At 41.8% G+C, this 22,782-nt stretch overlaps 1 protein-coding gene across 1 annotated transcript; it reads left to right on the plus strand.

The window, feature by feature from the left end:
• The first annotated feature begins 1,865 nt into the window (after positions 1–1,865).
• On the plus strand, positions 1,866–8,805 carry LOC135571041 (stonustoxin subunit beta-like). Its single transcript, XM_065016853.1, has 5 exons — positions 1,866–2,035; positions 3,574–3,747; positions 6,395–6,568; positions 7,272–7,318; positions 7,711–8,805. The coding sequence occupies exons 4-5, from the start codon at positions 7,297–7,299 to the stop codon at positions 8,250–8,252; spliced, it is 564 nt and encodes a 187-aa protein (XP_064872925.1). The 5' UTR covers positions 1,866–2,035; positions 3,574–3,747; positions 6,395–6,568; positions 7,272–7,296; the 3' UTR covers positions 8,253–8,805.
• The last annotated feature ends 13,977 nt before the right edge of the window (positions 8,806–22,782 follow it).

Raw genomic sequence — 22,782 nt, forward strand, 5'->3', positions numbered from 1 at the left:
TTTGTGGTATCCTCTGTTATTGGTAATGGTGAGAGGTTAGCATGTTTTGTGGTATCCTCTGTTATTGGTAATGGTGAGAGGTTAGCATGTTTTGTTGTAACCTCTGTTATTGGTAATGGTGAGAGGTTAGCATGTTTTGTAATATCCTCTGTTATTGGTAATGGTGAGAGGTTAGCATGTTTTGTTGTAGCCTCTGTTATTGGTAATGGTGAGAGGTTAGCATGTTTTGTTGTAGCCTCTGTTATTGGTAATGGTGAGAGGTTAGCATGTTTTGTCAATGAGAGGTTAGCATGTTTTGGTAGCCTCTGTTATTGGTAATGGTGAGAGATTAGCATGTTTTGTGGTATCCTCTGTTATTGGTAATGGTGAGAGGTTAGCATGTTTTGTTGTAGTCTCTGTTATTGGTAATGGTGAGAGGTTAGTATGTTTTGTTGTAGCCTCTGTTATTGGTAATGGTGAGAGGTTAGCATGTTTTGTTGTAGCCTCTGTTATTGGTAATGGTGAGAGGTTAGCATGTTTTGTTGTAGCCTCTGTTATTGGTAATGGTGAGAGGTTAGTATGTTTTGTTGTAGCCTCTGTTATTGGTAATGGTGAGAGGTTAGCATGTTTTGTTGTAGCCTCTGTTATTGGTAATGGTGAGAGGTTAGTATGTTTTGTTGTAGCCTCTGTTATTGGTAATGGTGAGAGGTTAGTATGTTTTGTTGTAGCCTCTGTTATTGGTAATGGTGAGAGGTTAGTATGTTTTGTTGTAGCCTCTGTTATTGGTAATGGTGAGAGGTTAGCATGTTTTGTTGTAGCCTCTGTTATTGGTAATGGTGAGAGGTTAGCATGTTTTGTTGTAGTCTCTGTTATTGGTAATGGTGAGAGGTTAGTATGTTTTGTTGTAGCCTCTGTTATTGGTAATGGTGAGAGGTTAGCATGTTTTGTTGTAGCCTCTGTTATTGGTAATGGTGAGAGGTTAGTATGTTTTGTTGTAGCCTCTGTAACTTTCTCACTCATTATTATTCATGATTCTTTCATGATTTTTCTTAATCATGACATCATCAGGATTAATTTATTATTGTTTAGAAACATGTTATCTACTCTCTTAGACAGAAAAGTTACTCCACTCATCATCCACCATTTTATTATTGGGCAAAACACAACCAACACAAACTGCAAATGCAACCACGGAGTTTACGACCAAATACTAAATGTGTCTTAAAATACCCTCAAATTAAAGATGACATTATTAACTGTCCCCTCATATGAAACATTTGACCTCAAATCCAAAATGTTGAAGTATAGAGCCACATTTGAAATGTTAGCTTCACTGTCAAAATAGATATGGTGTGGACTGTATACTCAATACAATCTAAATCTGATACCTCACTGTCTAAATAGATATGGTGTGGACTGTATACTCAATACAACCTAAATCTGATACCTCACTGTCTAAATAGATATGGTGTGGACTGTATACTCAATACAATCTAAATCTGATACCTCACTGTCTAAATAGATATGGTGTGGACTGTATACTCAATACAACCTAAATCTGATACCTCACTGTCTAAATAGATATTGTGGGGACTGTATACTCAATACAATCTAAATCTGATTCCTCACTGTCTGTCTTCTGACTGATTCTGCTTTTTAAACTGGTCTGGTCCGTCTACTCAAATATTTGTACTATATATTTTTCTATCTGCAGACAATACTTTGATCATTTGTTATTTCACATAATGAAACATTCATTTATCAATAGATATGGAAGGTATCAGGACACTGATATACCTGAATATGTTGAAAAAATATACTGCCACTATTTTCACCACCAAAGAATATCAGTGTGATTTTAATATGATTTGACTCTTTGCAGGCTGTCAGGCTGTCTAGTCACAGAGGAAGGCTGTGCTTCTCTGGTCTCAGCTCTGAGGTCAAACCCCTCACACCTGAGAGAGCTGGATCTGAGTAACAATGACCTGAAGGATTCAGGAGTGAAGCTGCTCTCTGCTGGACTGGGGAATCCCCACTGTAAACTGGAGACTCTGAGGTCAGTATTCCTGTAGTTGGTCAACAAGTGATAACTGTTCACCAGATCCACATGTGTTTACCAGACACACATAGTCCACACCATATGTGTTTGGACAGTGAAGCTTACAGTTTTAAATGTTGCACTAATCTCCAGCATTTTGGATTTGAGAAACAATGTTTCATATTAGGTGACAGTACAGAATGTCACCTTTTATTTGAGGTTAATGGTGAGAGGTTAGTATGTTTTGTTGTAGTCTCTGTTATTGGTAATGGTGAGAGGTTAGTATGTTTTGTTGTAGCCTCTGTTATTGGTAATGGTGAGAGGTTAGCATGTTTTGTTGTAGCCTCTGTTATTGGTAATGGTGAGAGGTTAGCATGTTTTGTTGTAGTCTCTGTTATTGGTAATGGTGAAAGGTTAGCATGTTTTGTTGTAGCCTCTGTTATTGGTAATGGTGAGAGGTTAGCATGTTTTGTTGTAGCCTCTGTTATTGGTAATGGTGAGAGGTTAGTATGTTTTGTTGTAGCCTCTGTTATTGGTAATGGTGAGAGGTTAGCATGTTTTGTTGTAGCCTCTGTTATTGGTAATGGTGAGAGGTTAGCATGTTTTGTTGTAGCCTCTGTTATTGGTAATGGTGAGAGGTTAGCATGTTTTGTTGTAGTCTCTGTAACTGTAACTCTCTCACTTATTATTATTCATGATTCATTCATGATCTTTCTCAGTCAAGGCGTCACAGACTTGATGTCTCATTGTGTTCGAGGAATATGGGACCAGATATACTTTTGACATATTTAGTACACTTTAAGTGTCAGAATACTTATGACTTCTTCAAATGGGGGGACTAGATACATAAAATGCTTTAATTTTTCTAAACGTTGAAACAGATATGTATTAAAATATCCTCAAATAAAAGGTGACATTATATACTGTCACCTCATATGAAATATTTGATCTGAAATCCAAAATGCTGGAGTATAGAGACACATTTAAAATGTTAGCTTAACTGTCTAAATAGATATGGTGTGGACTGTATACTCAATACAATCTAAATCTGATACCTCACTGTCTAAATAGATATGGTGTGGACTGTATACTCAATACAATCTAAATCTGATACCTCACTGTCTAAATAGATATGGTGTGGACTGTATACTCAATACAATCTAAATCTGATGCCTCACTGTCTAAAAGATCTGTATACTCAATACAATCTAAATCTGATACCTCACTGTCTAAATAGATATGGTGTGGACTGTATACTCAATACAATCTAAATCTGATACCTCACTGTCTGTCTTCTGACTGATTCCTCTTTTTAAACTGGTCTGGTCCGTCTACTCAAATATTTGTACTATACATGTTTCTATCTGCAGGCAATACTTTGATCATTTGTTATTTCTAATAATGAACCATTCATGTATAAATAGATATGGAAGGTTTCAGGACACTGATATATCTGAATATTTTTTATATCTGAATATTTAAAAAACAAGATACTGCCACGATTTTCACCACCAAAGAATAGCAGTGTGATTTTAATATGATTTGACTCTTTGCAGGCTGTCAGGCTGTCGAGTCACAGAGGAAGGCTGTGTTTCTCTGGTCTCAGCTCTGGAGTCAAACCCCTCACACCTGAGAGAGCTGGATCTGAGTAACAATGACCTGAAGGATTCAGGAGTGAAGCTGCTCTCTGCTGGACTGGGGAATCCCCACTGTAAACTGGAGACTCTGAGGTCAGTATTCCTGTAGTTGGTCAACAAGTGATAACTGTTCACCAGATCCACATGTGTTTACCAGACACACATAGTCCACACCATATGTGTTTGGACAGTGAAGATTACAGATTTAAATATGGTGCTATTCTCCAGCATTTTGGATTTGAGAAACAATGTTTCATATTAGGAGACAGTACAGAATGTCACCTTTTATTTGTTGATGGTGAGAGGTTAGCATGATGTAGCCTCTGTTATTGTAATGGTGAGAGGTTAGCATGTTTTTTGTAGTTGTTATTGGTAATGGTGAGAGGTTATGTTTTGTTGCCTCTGTTATTGGTAATGGTGAGAGGTTAGCATGTTTAGTTGTAGCCTCTGTTATTGGTAATGGTGAGAGGTTAGCATGTTTTGTTGTAGCCTCTGTTATTGGTCATGGTGAGAGGTTAGCATGTTTTGTTGTAGCCTCTGTTATTGGTCATGGTGAGAGGTTAGTATGTTTTGTTGTAGCCTCTGTTATTGGTCATGGTGAGAGGTTAGTATGTTTTGTTGTAGCCTCTGTTATTGGTAATGGTGAGAGGTTAGCATGTTTTGTTGTAGCCTCTGTTATTGGTAATGGTGAGAGGTTAGTATGTTTTGTTGTAGTCTCTGTTATTGGTAATGGTGAGAGGTTAGCATGTTTTGTTGTAGCCTCTGTTATTGGTAATGGTGAGAGGTTAGTATGTTTTGTTGTAGCCTCTGTTATTGGTAATGGTGAGAGATTAGCATGTTTTGTTGTAGTCTCTGTTATTGGTAATGGTGAGAGGTTAGCATGTTTTGTTGTAGCCTCTGTAATTGGGAATGGTGAGAGGTTAGCATGTTTTGTTGTAGCCTCTGTTATTGGTAATGGTGAGAGGTTAGTATGTTTTGTTGTAGCCTCTGTTATTGGTAATGGTGAGAGGTTAGCATGTTTTGTTGTAGTCTCTGTTATTGGTAATGGTGAGAGGTTAGCATGTTTTGTTGTAGCCTCTGTTATTGGTAATGGTGAGAGGTTAGTATGTTTTGTTGTAGCCTCTGTTATTGGTAATGGTGAGAGGTTAGCATGTTTTGTTGTAGTCTCTGTTATTGGTAATGGTGAGAGGTTAGCATGTTTTGTTGTAGCCTCTGTTATTGGTAATGGTGAGAGGTTAGTATGTTTTGTTGTAGCCTCTGTTATTGGTAATGGTGAGAGGTTAGCATGTTTTGTTGTAGCCTCTGTTATTGGTAATGGTGAGAGGTTAGTATGTTTTGTTGTAGCCTCTGTTATTGGTAATGGTGAGAGGTTAGCATGTTTTGTTGTAGTCTCTGTTATTGGTAATGGTGAGAGGTTACCATGTTTTGTTGTAGCCTCTGTTATTGGTAATGGTGAGAGGTTAGCATGTTTTGTTGTAGCCTCTGTTATTGGTAATGGTGAGAGGTTAGCATGTTTTGTTGTATCCTCTGTTATTGGTAATGGTGAGAGGTTAGCATGTTTTGTTGTAGCCTCTGTTATTGGTAATGGTGAGAGGTTAGCATGTTTTGTTGTAGCCTCTGTTATTGGTAATGGTGAGAGGTTAGCATGTTTTGTTGTAGCCTCTGTTATTGGTAATGGTGAGAGGTTAGCATGCTTTGTTGTAGCCTCTGTTATTGGTAATGGTGAGAGGTTAGCATGTTTTGTTGTAGTCTCTGTTACTGGTAATGGTGAGAGGTTAGCATGTTTTGTTGTAGCCTCTGTTATTGGTAATGGTGAGAGATTAGCATGTTTTGTTGTAGCCTCTGTTATTGGTAATGGTGAGAGATTAGCATGTTTTGTTGTAGCCTCTGTTATTGGTAATGGTGAGAGGTTAGCATGTTTTGTTGTAGCCTCTGTTATTGGTAATGGTGAGAGGTTAGCATGTTTTGTTGTAGCCTCTGTAACTTTCTCACTCATTATTATTCATGATTTTTCTTAATCATGACATCATCAGGATTAATTTATTATTGTTTAGAAACATGTTATCTACTCTCTTAGACAGAAAAGTTACTCCACTCATCATCCACCATTTTATTATTGGGCAAAACACAACCAAAAACACAACCAAAACAAACTGCAAATGCAACCAACGAGTTTACGACCAAATACTAAATGGGTCTTAAAATACCCTCAAATTAAAGATGACATTATAAACTGTCACCTCATATGAAACATTTGACCTCAAATCCAAAATGGTGGAGCATAGAGCCACATTTGAAATGTTAGCTTCACTGTCAAAATAGATATGGTGTGGACTGTATACTCAATACAATCTAAATCTGATACCTCACTGTCTAAATAGATATGGTGTGGACTGTATATTCAATACAATCTAAATCTGATACCTCACTGTCTAAATAGAAATGGTGTGGACTGTATACTCAATACAATCTAAATCTGATACCTCACTGTCTGTTTTCTGACTGATTCTGCTTTTTAAACTGGTCTGGTCAGTCTACTATAATATTTGTACTATACATGTTTCTATCTGCAGGCAATACTTTGATAATTTGTCATTTTTTATGATGATACACTATTGTATGAATAGATATGGCAGGTTTCAGGACACTGATGTATCTGAAAATGTTGAAAAAATATACTGCCACTATTTTCACCACCAAAGAATATCAGTGTGATTTAATATGATTTGACTCTTTGCAGGCTGTCAGGCTGTCTAGTCACAGAGGAAGGCTGTGCTTCTCTGGTCTCAGCTCTGAGGTCAAACCCCTCACACCTGAGAGAGCTGGACCTGAGCTACAATCACCCAGGAGACAAGGGAGTCAGACTGCTCTCTGCTGGACTGGAGGATCCACACTGCAGACTGGAGAAACTCAAGTATGTAGAGGGTTTATGTCAATGTTCATATCAGACATGTTTGACTTATCAGGCTGGTTAAGACAAACATTCTGACCACCACTTGGACAAAGTTATATGCTGACTGTGTGTGTGTGTGTGTGTCTCCAGTGTGTTTGTGTGTGTGTGTGTGTGTGTGGCCAGTGTGTGTGTGTCTCCAGTCTCGAGTGTGTGTGCGTCTCCAGTGTGTTTGTGTGTGTGTGTGTGTGTGTGTGTGTGTGTGTGTGTGGCCAGTGTGTGTGTGCCAGTGTGTGTGTGTCTCCAGTCTCGAGTGTGTGTGTGTGTATCTCCAGTGTGTTTGTGTGTGTGTGGCCAGTGTGTGTGTGCGTCTCCAGTGTGTGTGTGTGTTAGTGTCTCCAGCATCTTTGTGCGTGTGTGTGACTCCTGTGGGTGTGTCTCCAGTGTGTGTTTGTGTCACCAGTGTGTTTCTCCAGTGTGTGTGTGTGTATGTATGTGTGTGTGTGTCTCCAGTGTCTGTGTGTGTGTGTGTTTCCTGTGCGTGCGTTTCCTGTGCGTGTGTGTGAGTCACCAGTTTGTGTGTGTGTGTGTCTCCAGTGTGTCACCAGTGTGTGTGTGTCACCAGAGTGTGTGTGTGTATCTTGTGTGTGTGTGTGTGTGTGTGTGTGTGCGCGTGTGTTCAGGTGTATCCCTCAATGACTGTCTGTTCTTCTGCTTACCGCTACAGTGTGGAACATGGTGGAGAGAACAGAATGAAACCTGGGATTAGAAAATGTGAGTGTTGACTGCTGTGAAGAATATGACTAAGAATAAGTCTTAATTCAAGTTAAGTCAAAGTCAAAGACCACCATCATTACTGACTTGGTCATATTAAATATCAGCTGTAGTTCTACAGAAGCAGAAATCAGGGACACCAAAGTTTATGAAGAATTGCTTTGTGTGTGTGTGTTCAGGGTGTGTGTGTGAGTTTGTGTAATTAATGGGAATAAGTGTGTTTTATATTACCATACAGTATAACATATGATCATTCAACAAGTCTCAAGTTACCTTAACTTCTCCTTTTGATACCTAGAAACATCTACATTAAATGAATTAGTGAAAAGTGAGTTAACATTCTAATGTGAATGATGATGATTTCTAATATTGTGTCTGGTTTCATCCATCAGATGTCTGTGATCTCACACTGGACCTAAACACAGTAAACCGATGCCTCTCTCTGGCTGAGGAGAACAGAAAGGTGACATGGAGGAGAGAGGAGCAGCCGTATCCTGATCTCCCAGAGAGATTTGAGTACTATGAACAGGTGCTGTGTAGAGAGGGTCTGACTGGGCGCTGTTACTGGGAGGTAGAGTGGAATGGGGGAGGGGCTGATATAGGAGTGACATATAAAGGAATCAACAGGAGAGGAGGGGGTGAGGACTGCTGTTTTGGATTCAATGACAAGTCCTGGAGTCTGATCTGCTCTGACATCAGTTACACTGCCTGTCACAATAATAATGTCACTACCATAGACGTCCTCTCCTCCAGTTCCCACAGAGTAGGAGTGTATCTGGACTGGCCAGCCGGCACTCTGTCCTTCTATAGAGCCTCCTCTGACACACTGACCCACCTGATCACATTCACCTCCACATTCACTGAGCCCCTCTATCCAGGGTTTAGGGTTTATCATGAAGAGTCCTCAGTGTCCCTGAAATTATACCCGTGGTAACACAAATAATAACCTGGCACACACGCTGGACACACACACACACACACACACACAGGACACACACACACACACACACACACAGGACACACACATACTAGACACACACACTGGACACACATACACACAGGAAACAGTTCTTCCATGGTCTGCATACTCAGCAGACATGTCACCCGTTCTGGATCGATGTGTACGACAGCGTGTTCCAATTCCCGCCAAGATCCAGCAACTTCACACAGGAAGAGGTCAACATTCCACAGGCCACAATCAACAGCCTGATCAACTCTATGTGAAGGAGATGTGTTGCGCTGCATGAGGCAAATGGTCACGCCAGTTACTGACTGGTTTTCTGATCCACACTCCTACTGTTTTATTAAGTTATCTGACAAATATATTTGTGTTCCCAGTCATGTGTAATCCATAGATTAGGGCCTAATGAATTTAGTATTTCAATTGACTGGTGGCCTTATATGAACTGTAACTCAGTAAAATCTTTGAAATTGTTACATGTTTTGTTTATTGTTTTGTTCACTAAAAAGAGCAGTTGTAAATGTTTCATTCCATCCCATCCTTTCACTAAATGGTAGTAACACTAAGTCATTCCATCCCTTCACTAAATGGAAGTAACACTAAGTCGTTCCATCCTTTCACTAAATGGTAGTAACACTAAGTCATTCCATCCTTTCACTAAATGGTAGTAACACTAAGTCATTCCATCCTTTCACTAAATGGTAGTAACACTAAGTCATTCCATCCTTTCACTAAATGGTAGTAACACTAAGTCATTCCATCCTTTCACTAAAGCTCTAAAGTAACTTTTTATTGACAGATGCCTCATTTAAATGTTCTGGATTTTGATGAAAGGAAATCCCATAAAGCCTACTGGCCAGGACTTTGTTATGACATCTTCTGATTGTGTGTCTCAGATCAGGACTTTGTTATGACATCTTCTGATTGGGTGTCTCAGTTCAGGTCTGAGCCATGATCAGAATGTGTCTGTCTATTTCCAGCCCTGCCATTTCTACCTGTCCTGATCTAGTGTTTGACCCCTGACCTCCTCACATCGTCTCACTGTCCATGTCTGCTTTTAGCTCCCACCTCTACTTCACTGTGTTATAATGGACCTTATGCTTGTTATGTCACCTCTGTAACCAGGTACCAAACATACTGACCTTTCTGACCCTGTCCCATGGCCCTACTTTCTAGAACTGAACATTGAAATTCCTCTACAAGTTTTGTTTTGTTTCCACTTACTTATTGATGTATTTGCTGTGTATTGGGGTTGTGCTGCAGAGCATCATGGCCCTACTTTTGAACTGAGAGATTCACGTTCCAGATAAATGGTTTTGATTCCTGTCTCCCGTCTCATCATTATTGAATTGTTATACAGACCTGGTTATGAAACCAACAAAACATAACAACAGATTGGTGATGAGTCTGAATCTACAGGAACTATTCTGTAATGAAACCAACAAAACATAACAACAGATTGGTGATGAGTCTGAATCTACAGGAACTATTCTGTAATGAAACCAACAAAACATAACAACAGATTGGTGATGAGTCTGAATCTACAGGAACTATTCTGTAATGAAACCCACTAAACATAACAACAGATTGGTGATGAGTCTGAATCTACAGGAACTATTCTGTAATGAAACCCACAAAACATAACAACAGATTGGTGATGAGTCTGAATCTACAGGAACTATTCTGTAATGAAACCCACAAAACATAACAACAGATTGGTGATGAGTCTGAATCTACAGGAACTATTCTGTCTGGAAGAAGTATGTTTTTACAATTGTTTAAAACTGTAATTTTCTGTGGTTCAGTCTAGGCTAATGTTAACACAGTGTATTACTAGCAGAGGCAAGTGCAGAGTTGAGCTAGCTAAGAGAGAGATTTAACATCGTCATGGAAAGGACCTGAGACGGATGCCAGATCTGGAAAACAACTTGATTACCTCTCTAGGGTACGTGGGACTCTAACGTCCCACCTGACCAACATCCAGTGAAAGTGCAGGGCGCCAAATTCAAAACAACAGAAATCTCATAATTAAAATTCCTCAAACATACAAGTATTATACGCCATTTTAAAGCTAAACTTGCTGTTAATCCGACCACAGTGTCCGATTTCAAAAAGGCTTTACGACGAAAGCACACCATGCGACTATGTTAGGTCCGCACCTACTCACAAAAAAACACAGCCATTTTTCCAGCCAAAGAGAGGAGTCACAAAAAGCAGAAATAGAAATCAAATGAATCACTAACCTTGATGATCTTCATCAGATGACACTCATAGGACTTCATGTTACACAATACATGTATGTTTTGTTCGATAAGGTGCATATTTATATTCAAAAATCTCAGTTTACATTGGGGCTTTACGCTCAGTAATGTTTTGCTTCCAAAACATTCAGTGATTTTTTTCAGAGAGCCACATCAATTTACAGAAGTATTCATCATAAACTTTAATATAAGATACAAGTGTTATGCACAGAATTAGAGAAATAATTGTCTCTAATGCAACCGTGGGTCAGATTTTTGTTTTAAATTTACGGAAAAAGCAAACCATACAATAATCTGAGTACGGCGCTCAGACAACAAATCAAGAGCCATACAGATATCCGCCATGTTGGAGTCAACAGAAGTCAGAAATAGCGTTATAAATATTCACTTAACTTTGATGATCTTCATCAGAATGCACTCCCAGGAATCCCAGTTCCACAAGAAATATTTGTTTTGTTCGATGTAGTCCATCATTTATGTACAAATAGCTCCTTTGTTAGCGTTCAAGTTCACAAATCCAAACTCACGACATGCGGGCAGGTCCAGGCGAAATTTCAGAAGATAAGTCATATTACAGTTCGTAGAAACATGTCAAACGATGTATAGAATCAATCTTTAGGATGTTTTTATCATAAATCTTCAATAATGTTCCAACCGGAGAATTCCTTTGTCTTCAGAAATGCAATGGAAAGCAGGTCACTCTCACGTGAACGCGCATCATCAGCGCGTCATCAGCCATACACCTGACTCAAAGAGCTCTCCTTCCCACATTCTTCACAGAAGAAGCATCAAACAAGGTTCTAAAGACTGTTGACATCTAGTGGAAGCCTTAGGAAGTGCAATATGACCCCACAGACACTGTATATTCGATAGGATAAGACTTGAAAAACTACAAACCTCAGATTTCCCACTTCCTGGTGGGAATTTTTTTCTCAGGTTTCTGCCTGCCATATGAGTTTTGTTATACTCACAGACATCATTCAAAACGTTTTAGAAACGTCATAGTGTTTTCTATCGAAATCTACTAATATCCATATCCTAGCATCTGGTCCTGAGTAGCAGGCAGTTTACTCTGGGCACGCTTTCCATGTTTTTCATGACATTCATCTTTTCATGCTTTTCATGACATGTTTTGGAAAGAGGTTCCCTCTGTCTTATCTGCTGTAATGGATGTCATCACACATTGTTCCCCCAAACTGTTATCACTTAATGATCATTCACCATTATCATTACAGAAAATACCTTTTATGTTGTCAGGACAGCAGCTAAAAAGATGTTGGAACTAAGATGACCCCTCCTGTCTCAGCCTCCAGTATTTATGCTGCATTAGTTTATGTGTCGGGGGGCTAGGGTCAGTTTGTTATATCTGGAGTACTTCTCCTGTCCTATTCGGTGTCCTGTGTGAATCTAAGTGTGCGTTCTCTAATTCTCTCCTTCTCTCTTTCTTTCTCTCTCTCGGAGGACCTGAGCCCTAGGACCATGCCCCAGGACTACCTGACATGATGACTCCTTGCTGTCCCCAGTCCACCTGGCCATGCTGCTGCTCCAGTTTCAACTGGCCTGGGCCCTAGGACCATGTCCCAGGACTACCTGACATGATGACTCCTTGCTGTCCCCAGTCCACCTGGCCATGCTGCTGCTCCAGTTTCAACTGTTCTGCCTTACTATTATTCAACCATGCTGGTCATTTATGAACATTTGAACATCTTGGCCACGTTCTGTTGTAATCTCCACCCGGCACAGCCAGAAGAGGACTGGCCACCCCACATATGCTCTCTCTAATTCTCTCTTTCTTTCTCTCTCTCGGAGGACCTGAGCCCTTGGACCGTGCCCCAGGACTACCTGACATGATGACTCCTTGCTGTCCCCAGTCCACCTGACTGTGCTGCTGCTCCAGTTTCAACTGTTCTGCCTTATTATTATTCGACCATGCTGGTCATTTATGAACATTTGAACATCTTGGTCATGTTCTGTTATAATCTCTACCCGGCACAGCCAGAAGAGGACTGGCCACCCCACATAGCCTGGTTCCTCTCTAGGTTTCTTCCTAGGTTTTGGCCTTTCTAGGGAGTTTTTCCTAGCCACCGTGCTTTTACACCTGCATTGTTTGCGGTTTGGGGTTTTAGGCTGGGTTTCTGTACAGCACTTTGAGATATCAGCTGATGTACGAAGGGCTATATAAATAAATTTGATTTGATTTGATTTGATGTCTACAACCTCATTGGATCAGCACTTTGTACACTGTTAGGATCCATGGGTCTACCACCTCACCTCATTGGATCAGCACTTTATACACTGTTAGGATCCATGGGTCTACCACCACACCTCATTGGATCAGCACTTTATACACTGTTAGGATCCATGGGTCTACCATCACACCTCATTGGATCAGCACTTTATACACTGTTAGGATCCATGGGTCTACCACCTCACCTCGTTGGATCAGCACTTTATACACTGTTAGGATCCATGGGTCTACCACCTCATTGGATCAGCACTTTATCCACTGTTAGGATCCATGGGTCTACCACCTCACCTCATTGGATCAGCACTTTATCCACTGTTAGGATCCATGGGTCTACCACCACACCTCATTGGATCAGCACTTTATACACTGTTAGGATCCATGGGTCTACCACCTCACCTCATTGGATCAGCACTTTATACACTGTTAGGATCCATGGGTCTACCACCACACCTCATTGGATCAGCACTTTATACACTGTTAGGATCCATGGGTCTACCACCTCATTGGATCAGCACTTTATACACTGTTAGGATCTATGGGTCTACCACCACACCTCATTGGATCAGCTCTTTATATACTGTTAGGATCCATGGGTCTACCACCTCACCTCATTGGATCAGCACTTTATACACTGTTAGGATCCATGGGTCTACCACCACACCTCATTGGATCAGCACTTTATACACTGTTAGGATCCATGGGTCTACCACCTCATTGGATCAGCACTTTATACACTGTTAGGATCTATGGGTCTACCACCACACCTCATTGGATCAGCTCTTTATATACTGTTAGGATCCATGGGTCTACCACCACACCTCATTGGATCAGCACTTTATACACTGTTAGGATCTATGGGTCTACCACCACACCTCATTGGATCAGCTCTTTATATACTGTTAGGATCCATGGGTCTACCACCTCACCTCATTGGATCAGCTCTTTATATACTGTTAGGATCCATGGGTCTACCACCTCACCTCATTGGATCAGCTCTTTATATACTGTTAGGATCCATGGGTCTACCACCACACCTCATTGGATCAGCTCTTTATATACTGTTAGGATCCATGGGTCTACCACCTCACCTCATTGGATCAGCACTTTATACACTGTTAGGATCCATGGGTCTACCACCTCATTGGATCAGCACTTTATACACTGTTAGGATCCATGGGTCTACCACCACACCTCATTGGATCAGCTCTTTATATACTGTTAGGATCCATGGGTCTACCACCACACCTCATTGGATCAGCTCTTTATATACTGTTAGGATCCATGGGTCTACCACCACACCTCATTGGATCAGCACTTTATACACTGTTAGGATCTATGGGTCTACCACCACACCTCATTGGATCAGCTCTTTATATACTGTTAGGATCCATGGGTCTACCACCTCACCTCATTGGATCAGCTCTTTATATACTGTTAGGATCCATGGGTCTACCACCTCACCTCATTGGATCAGCTCTTTATATACTGTTAGGATCCATGGGTCTACCACCACACCTCATTGGATCAGCTCTTTATATACTGTTAGGATCCATGGGTCTACCACCTCACCTCATTGGATCAGCACTTTATACACTGTTAGGATCCATGGGTCTACCACCTCATTGGATCAGCACTTTATACACTGTTAGGATCCATGGGTCTACCACCACACCTCATTGGATCAGCTCTTTATATACTGTTAGGATCCATGGGTCTACCACCACACCTCATTGGATCAGCTCTTTATATACTGTTAGGATCCATGGGTCTACCACCTCATTGGATCAGCTCTTTATATACTGTTAGGATCCATGGGTCTACCACCACACCTCATTGGATCAGCTCTTTATATACTGTTAGGATCCATGGGTCTACCACCACACCTCATTGGATCAGCTCTTTATATACTGTTAGGATCCATGGGTCTACCACCACACCTCATTGGATCAGCTCTTTATATACTGTTAGGATCCATGGGTCTACCACCACACCTCATTGGATCAGCTCTTTATATACTGTTAGGATCCATGGGTCTACCACCACACCTCATTGGATCAGCTCTTTATATACTGTTAGGATCTATGGGTCTACTACCTCACCTCATTGGATCAGCTCTTTATATACTGTTAGGATCTATGGGTCTACCACCACACCTCATTGGATCAGCTCTTTATATACTGTTAGGATCCATGGGTCTACCACCACACCTCATTGGATCAGCACTTTATACACTGTTAGGATCTATGGGTCTACCACCACACCTCATTGGATCAGCTCTTTATATACTGTTAGGATCCATGGGTCTACCACCACACCTCATTGGATCAGCACTTTATACACTGTTAGGATCTATGGGTCTACCACCACACCTCATTGGATCAGCTCTTTATATACTGTTAGGATCTATGGGTCTACCACCTCACCTCATTGGATCAGCTCTTTATACACTGTTAGGATCCATGGGTCTACCACCACACCTCATTGGATCAGCTCTTTATATACTGTTAGGATCCATGGGTCTACCACCTCATTGGATCAGCTCTTTATATACTGTTAGGATCCATGGGTCTACCACCTCATTGGATCAGCTCTTTATATACTGTTAGGATCCATGGGTCTACCACCTCATTGGATCAGCTCTTTATATACTGTTAGGATCCATGGGTCTACCACCTCATTGGATCAGCTCTTTATATACTGTTAGGATCCATGGGTCTACCACCTCATCAGCTTGGATCAGCTCTTTATATACTGTTAGGATCCATGGGTCTACCACCACACCTCATTGGATCAGCTCTTTATATACTGTTAGGATCCATTGGGCTCTTTATATACTGTTAGGATCCATGGGTCTACCACCTCACCTCATTGGATCAGCTCTTTATATACTGTTAGGATCCATGGGTCTACCACCTCACCTCATTGGATCAGCTCTTTATATACTGTTAGGATCCATGGGTCTACCACCACACCTCATTGGATCAGCTCTTTATATACTGTTAGGATCCATGGGTCTACCACCTCATTGGATCAGCTCTTTATATACTGTTAGGATCCATGGGTCTACCACCACACCTCATTGGATCAGCTCTTTATATACTGTTAGGATCCATGGGTCTACCACCTCACCTCATTGGGGTCTACAGGATCCATGGGTCACCACCACACCTCATTGGATCAGCTCTTTATATACTGTTAGGATCCATGGGTCTACCACCACACCTCATTGGATCAGCTCTTTATATACTGTTAGGATCCATGGGTCTACCACCACCACACCTCATTGGATCAGCTCTTTATATACTGTTAGGATCCATGGGTCTACCACCACACCTCATTGGATCAGCTCTTTATATACTGTTAGGATCCATGGGTCTACCACCACACCTCATTGGATCAGCTCTTTATATACTGTTAGGATCCATGGGTCTACCACCTCACCTCATTGGATCAGCTCTTTATATACTGTTAGGATCCATGGGTCTACCACCTCACCTCATTGGATCAGCTCTTTATATACTGTTAGGATCCATGGGTCTACCACCACACCTCATTGGATCAGCTCTTTATATACTGTTAGGATCCATGGGTCTACCACCACACCTCATTGGATCAGCTCTTTATATACTGTTAGGATCTATGGGTCTACCACCTCATTGGATCAGCTCTTTATATACTGTTAGGATCCATGGGTCTACCACCTCATTGGATCAGCTCTTTATATACTGTTAGGATCCATGGGTCTACCACCTCACCTCATTGGATCAGCTCTTTATATACTGTTAGGATCCATGGGTCTACCACCACACCTCATTGGATCAGCTCTTTATATACTGTTAGGATCCATGGGTCTACCACCTCACCTCATTGGATCAGCTCTTTATATACTGTTAGGATCCATGGGTCTACCACCACACCTCATTGGATCAGCTCTTTATATACTGTTAGGATCCATGGGTCTACCACCTCACCTCATTGGATCAGCTCTTTATATACTGTTAGGATCCATGGGTCTACCACCACACCTCATTGGATCAGCTCTTTATATACTGTTAGGATCATGGGTCTACCACCTCATTGGATCAGCTCTTTATATAACTGTTAGGATCCATGGGTCTACCACCTCATTGGATCAGCTCTTTATATACTGTTAGGATCCATGGGTCTACCACCTCACCTCATTGGATCAGCTCTTTATATACTGTTAGGATCCATGGGTCTACCACCACACCTCATTGGATCAGCTCTTTATATACTGTTAGGATCCATGGGTCTACCACCTCACCTCATTGGATCAGCTCTTTATATACTGTTAGGATCCATGGGTCTACCACCACACCTCATTGGATCAGCTCTTTATATACTGTTAGGATCCATGGGTCTACCACCTCACCTCATTGGATCAGCTCTTTATATACTGTTAGGATCCATGGGTCTACCACCTCACCTCATTGGATCAGCTCTTTATATACTGTTAGGATCCATGGGTCTACCACCTCACCTCATTGGATCAGCTCTTTATATACTGTTAGGATCCATGGGTCTACCACCTCACCTCATTGGATCAGCTCTTTATATACTGTTAGGATCCATGGGTCTACCACCTCACCTCATTGGATCAGCTCTTTATATACTGTTAGGATCCATGGGTCTACCACCTCACCTCATTGGATCAGCTCTTTATATACTGTTAGGATCCATGGGTCTACCACCTCACCTCATTGGATCAGCTCTTTATATACTGTTAGGATCCATGGGTCTACCACCTCACCTCATTGGATCAGCTCTTTATATACTGTTAGGATCCATGGGTCTACCACCACACCTCATTGGATCAGCTCTTTATATACTGTTAGGATCCATGGGATCCACCACCTCATTGGATCAGCTCTTTATATACTGTTAGGATCCATGGGTCTACCACCACACCTCATTGGATCAGCTCTTTATATACTGTTAGGATCCATGGGTCTACCACTCATTGGATCACCTCATTGGATCAGCTCATTTCAGCTCTTTATATACTGTTAGGATCCATGGGTCTACCACCACACCTCATTGGATCAGCTCTTTATATACTGTTAGGATCCATGGGTCTACCACCTCACCTCATTGGATCAGCTCTTTCTTTATATACTGTTAGGATCCATGGGTCTACCACCTACCACCTCATTGGATCAGCTCTTTATATACTGTTTATGGGATACCACCTCATTGGGCTCTTTATATACTGTTAGGATCCATGGGTCTACCACCACACCTCATTGGATCAGCTCTTTATATACTGTTAGGATCCATGGGTCTACCACCTCACCTCATTGGATCAGCTCTTTATATACTGTTAGGATCCATGGGTCTACCACCACACCTCATTGGATCAGCTCTTTATATACTGTTAGGATCCATGGGTCTACCACCACACCTCATTGGATCAGCTCTTTATATACTGTTAGGATCCATGGGTCTACCACCACACCTCATTGGATCAGCTCTTTATATACTGTTAGGATCCATGGGTCTACCACCACACCTCATTGGATCAGCTCTTTATATACTGTTAGGATCCATGGGTCTACCACCTCATTGGATCAGCTCTTTATATACTGTTAGGATCCATGGGTCTACCACCACACCTCATTGGATCAGCTCTTTATATACTGTTAGGATCCATTGGGTCTACCATCCATGGGTCTACCACCACCTCATTGGATCAGCTCTTTATATACTGTTAGGATCCATGGGTCTACCACCTCATTGGATCAGCTCTTTATACACTGTTAGGATCCATGGGTCTACCACCTCATTGGATCAGCTCTTTATATACTGTTAGGATCCATGGGTCTACCACCTCACCTCATTGGATCAGCTCTTTATATACTGTTAGGATCCATGGGTCTACCACCCACCTCATTGGATCAGCTCTTTATATACTGTTAGGATCCATGGGTCTACCACCTCACCTCATTGGATCAGCTCTTTATATACTGTTAGGATCCATGGGTCTACCACCTCACCTCATTGGATCAGCTCTTTATATACTGTTAGGATCCATGGGTCTACCACCACACCTCATTGGATCAGCTCTTTATATACTGTTAGGATCCATGGGTCTACCACCACACCTCATTGGATCAGCTCTTTATACACTGTTGGGATCTATGGGTCTACCACCTCATTGGATCAGCTCTTTATATACTGTTAGGATCCATGGGTCTACCACCACACCTCATTGGATCAGCTCTTTATATACTGTTAGGATCCATGGGTCTACCACCTCATTGGATCAGCTCTTTATATACTGTTAGGATCCATGGGTCTACCACCTCATTGGATCAGCTCTTTATATACTGTTAGGATCCATGGGTCTACCACCCACCTCATTGGATCAGCTCTTTATATACTGTTAGGATCCATGGGTCTACCACCTCATTGGATCAGCTCTTTATATACTGTTAGGATCCATGGGTCTACCACCTCACCTCATTGGATCAGCTCTTTATATACTGTTAGGATCCATGGGTCTACCACCTCACCTCATTGGATCAGCTCTTTATATACTGTTAGGATCCATGGGTCTACCACCTCACCTCATTGGATCAGCTCTTTATATACTGTTAGGATCCATGGGTCTACCACCTCACCTCATTGGATCAGCTCTTTATATACTGTTAGGATCCATGGGTCTACCACCTCACCTCATTGGATCAGCTCTTTATATACTGTTATGGGATCCATGGGTCTACCACCACACCTCATTGGATCAGCTCTTTATATACTGTTAGGATCCATGGGTCTACCACCCACCTCATTGGATCAGCTCTTTATACACTGTTAGGATCCATGGGTCTACCACCTCATTGGATCAGCTCTTTATATACTGTTAGGATCCATGGGTCTACCACCACACCTCATTGGATCAGCTCTTTATATACTGTTAGGATCCACCTCATTGGTCTACCACCTCATTGGATCAGCTCTTTATATACTGTTAGGATCTATGGGTCTACCACCTCATTGGATCAGCTCTTTATATACTGTTAGGATCCATGGGTCTACCACCACACCTCATTGGATCAGCTCTTTATATACTGTTAGGATCCATGGGTCTACCACCTCATTGGATCAGCTCTTTATATACTGTTAGGATCCATGGGTCTACCACCTCACCTCATTGGATCAGCTCTTTATATACTGTTAGGATCCATGGGTCTACCACCTCACCTCATTGGATCAGCTCTTTATATACTGTTAGGATCCATGGGTCTACCACCTCACCTCATTGGATCAGCTCTTTATATACTGTTAGGATCCATGGGTCTACCACCTCACCTCATTGGATCAGCTCTTTATACACTGTTAGGATCCATGGGTCTACCACCTCACCTCATTGGATCAGCTCTTTATATACTGTTAGGATCTATGGGTCTACCACCTCATTGGATCAGCTCTTTATATACTGTTAGGATCTCATTGGGTCTACCACCACACCTCATTGGATCAGCTCTTTATATACTGTTAGGATCTATGGGTCTACCACCTCATTGGATCAGCTCTTTATATACTGTTAGGATCTATGGGTCTACCACCTCATTGGATCAGCTCTTTATACACTGTTAGGATCCATGGGTCTACCACCTCACCTCATTGGATCAGCACCTTTATATACTGTTAGGATCTATGGGTCTGGGTCTACCACCACACCTCATTGGATCAGCTCTTTATATACTGTTAGGATCTATGGGTCTACCACCACACCTCATTGGATCAGCTCTTTATATACTGTTAGGATCCATGGGTCTACCACCACACCTCATTGGATCAGCTCTTTATATACTGTTAGGATCCATGGGTCTACCACCTCACCTCATTGGATCAGCTCTTTATATACTGTTAGGATCCATGGGTCTACCACCACACCTCATTGGATCAGCTCTTTATATACTGTTAGGATCCATGGGTCTACCACCACACCTCATTGGATCAGCTCTTTATATACTGTTAGGATCCATGGGTCTACCACCACACCTCATTGGATCAGCTCTTTATATACTGTTAGGATCTATGGGTCTACCACCACACCTCATTGGATCAGCTCTTTATATACTGTTAGGATCCATGGGTCTACCACCTCACCTCATTGGATCAGCTCTTTATATACTGTTAGGATCCATGGGTCTACCACCACACCTCATTGGATCAGCTCTTTATATACTGTTAGGATCCATGGGTCTACCACCTCACCTCATTGGATCAGCTCTTTATATACTGTTAGGATCCATGGGTCTACCACCTCATTGGATCAGCTCTTTATACACTGTTAGGATCCATGGGTCTACCACCTCATTGGATCAGCTCTTTATATACTGTTAGGATCCATGGGTCTACCACCTCACCTCATTGGATCAGCTCTTTATATACTGTTAGGATCCATGGGTCTACCACCACACCTCATTGGATCAGCTCTTTATATACTGTTAGGATCCATGGGTCTACCACCTCACCTCATTGGATCAGCTCTTTATATACTGTTAGGATCCATGGGTCTACCATCTCACCTCATTGGATCAGCTCTTTATATACTGTTAGGATCCATGGGTCTACCACCACACCTCATTGGATCAGCTCTTTATATACTGTTAGGATCCATGGGTCTACCACCACACCTCATTGGATCAGCTCTTTATACACTGTTAGGATCTATGGGTCTACCACCTCATTGGATCAGCTCTTTATATACTGTTAGGATCCATGGGTCTTTCATTGGATCAGCTCTTATATACTGTTAGGATCCATGGGTCTACCACCTCATTGGATCAGCTCTTTATATACTGTTAGGATCCATGGGTCTACCACCTCATTGGATCAGCTCTTTATATACTGTTAGGATCCATGGGTCTACCACCACACCTCATTGGATCAGCTCTTTATATACTGTTAGGATCCATGGGTCTACCACCTCATTGGATCAGCTCTTTATATACTGTTAGGATCCATGGGTCTACCACCTCACCTCATTGGATCAGCTCTTTATATACTGTTAGGATCCATGGGTCTACCACCTCACCTCATTGGATCAGCTCTTTATATACTGTTAGGATCCATGGGTCTACCACCTCACCTCATTGGATCAGCTCTTTATATACTGTTAGGATCCATGGGTCTACCACCTCACCTCATTGGATCAGCTCTTTATATACTGTTAGGATCCATGGGTCTACCACCTCACCTCATTGGATCAGCTCTTTATACACTGTTAGGATCCATGGGTCTACCACCTCATTGGATCAGCTCTTTATATACTGTTAGGATCCATGGGTCTACCACCTCACCTCATTGGATCAGCTCTTTATATACTGTTAGGATCCATGGGTCTACCACCTCACCTCATTGGATCAGCTCTTTATATACTGTTAGGATCCATGGGTCTACCACCTCACCTCATTGGATCAGCTCTTTATATACTGTTAGGATCCATGGGTCTACCACCTCACCTCATTGGATCAGCTCTTTATATACTGTTAGGATCCATGGGTCTACCACCTCACCTCATTGGATCAGCTCTTTATATACTGTTAGGATCCATGGGTCTACCACCACACCTCATTGGATCAGCTCTTTATATACTGTTAGGATCCATGGGTCTACCACCACACCTCATTGGATCAGCTCTTTATACACTGTTAGGATCTATGGGTCTACCACCTCATTGGATCAGCTCTTTATATACTGTTAGGATCCATGGGTCTACCACCACACCTCATTGGATCAGCTCTTTATATACTGTTAGGATCCATGGGTCTACCACCTCATTGGATCAGCTCTTTATATACTGTTAGGATCCATGGGTCTACCACCTCATTGGATCAGCTCTTTATATACTGTTAGGATCCATGGGTCTACCACCACACCTCATTGGATCAGCTCTTTATATACTGTTAGGATCCATGGGTCTACCACCTCATTGGATCAGCTCTTTATATACTGTTAGGATCCA

The sequence above is a fragment of the Oncorhynchus nerka genome, unplaced genomic scaffold, assembly GCF_034236695.1.
Source record: "Oncorhynchus nerka isolate Pitt River unplaced genomic scaffold, Oner_Uvic_2.0 unplaced_scaffold_832, whole genome shotgun sequence".
In the NCBI taxonomy this organism is placed as follows: domain Eukaryota; kingdom Metazoa; phylum Chordata; class Actinopteri; order Salmoniformes; family Salmonidae; genus Oncorhynchus; species Oncorhynchus nerka.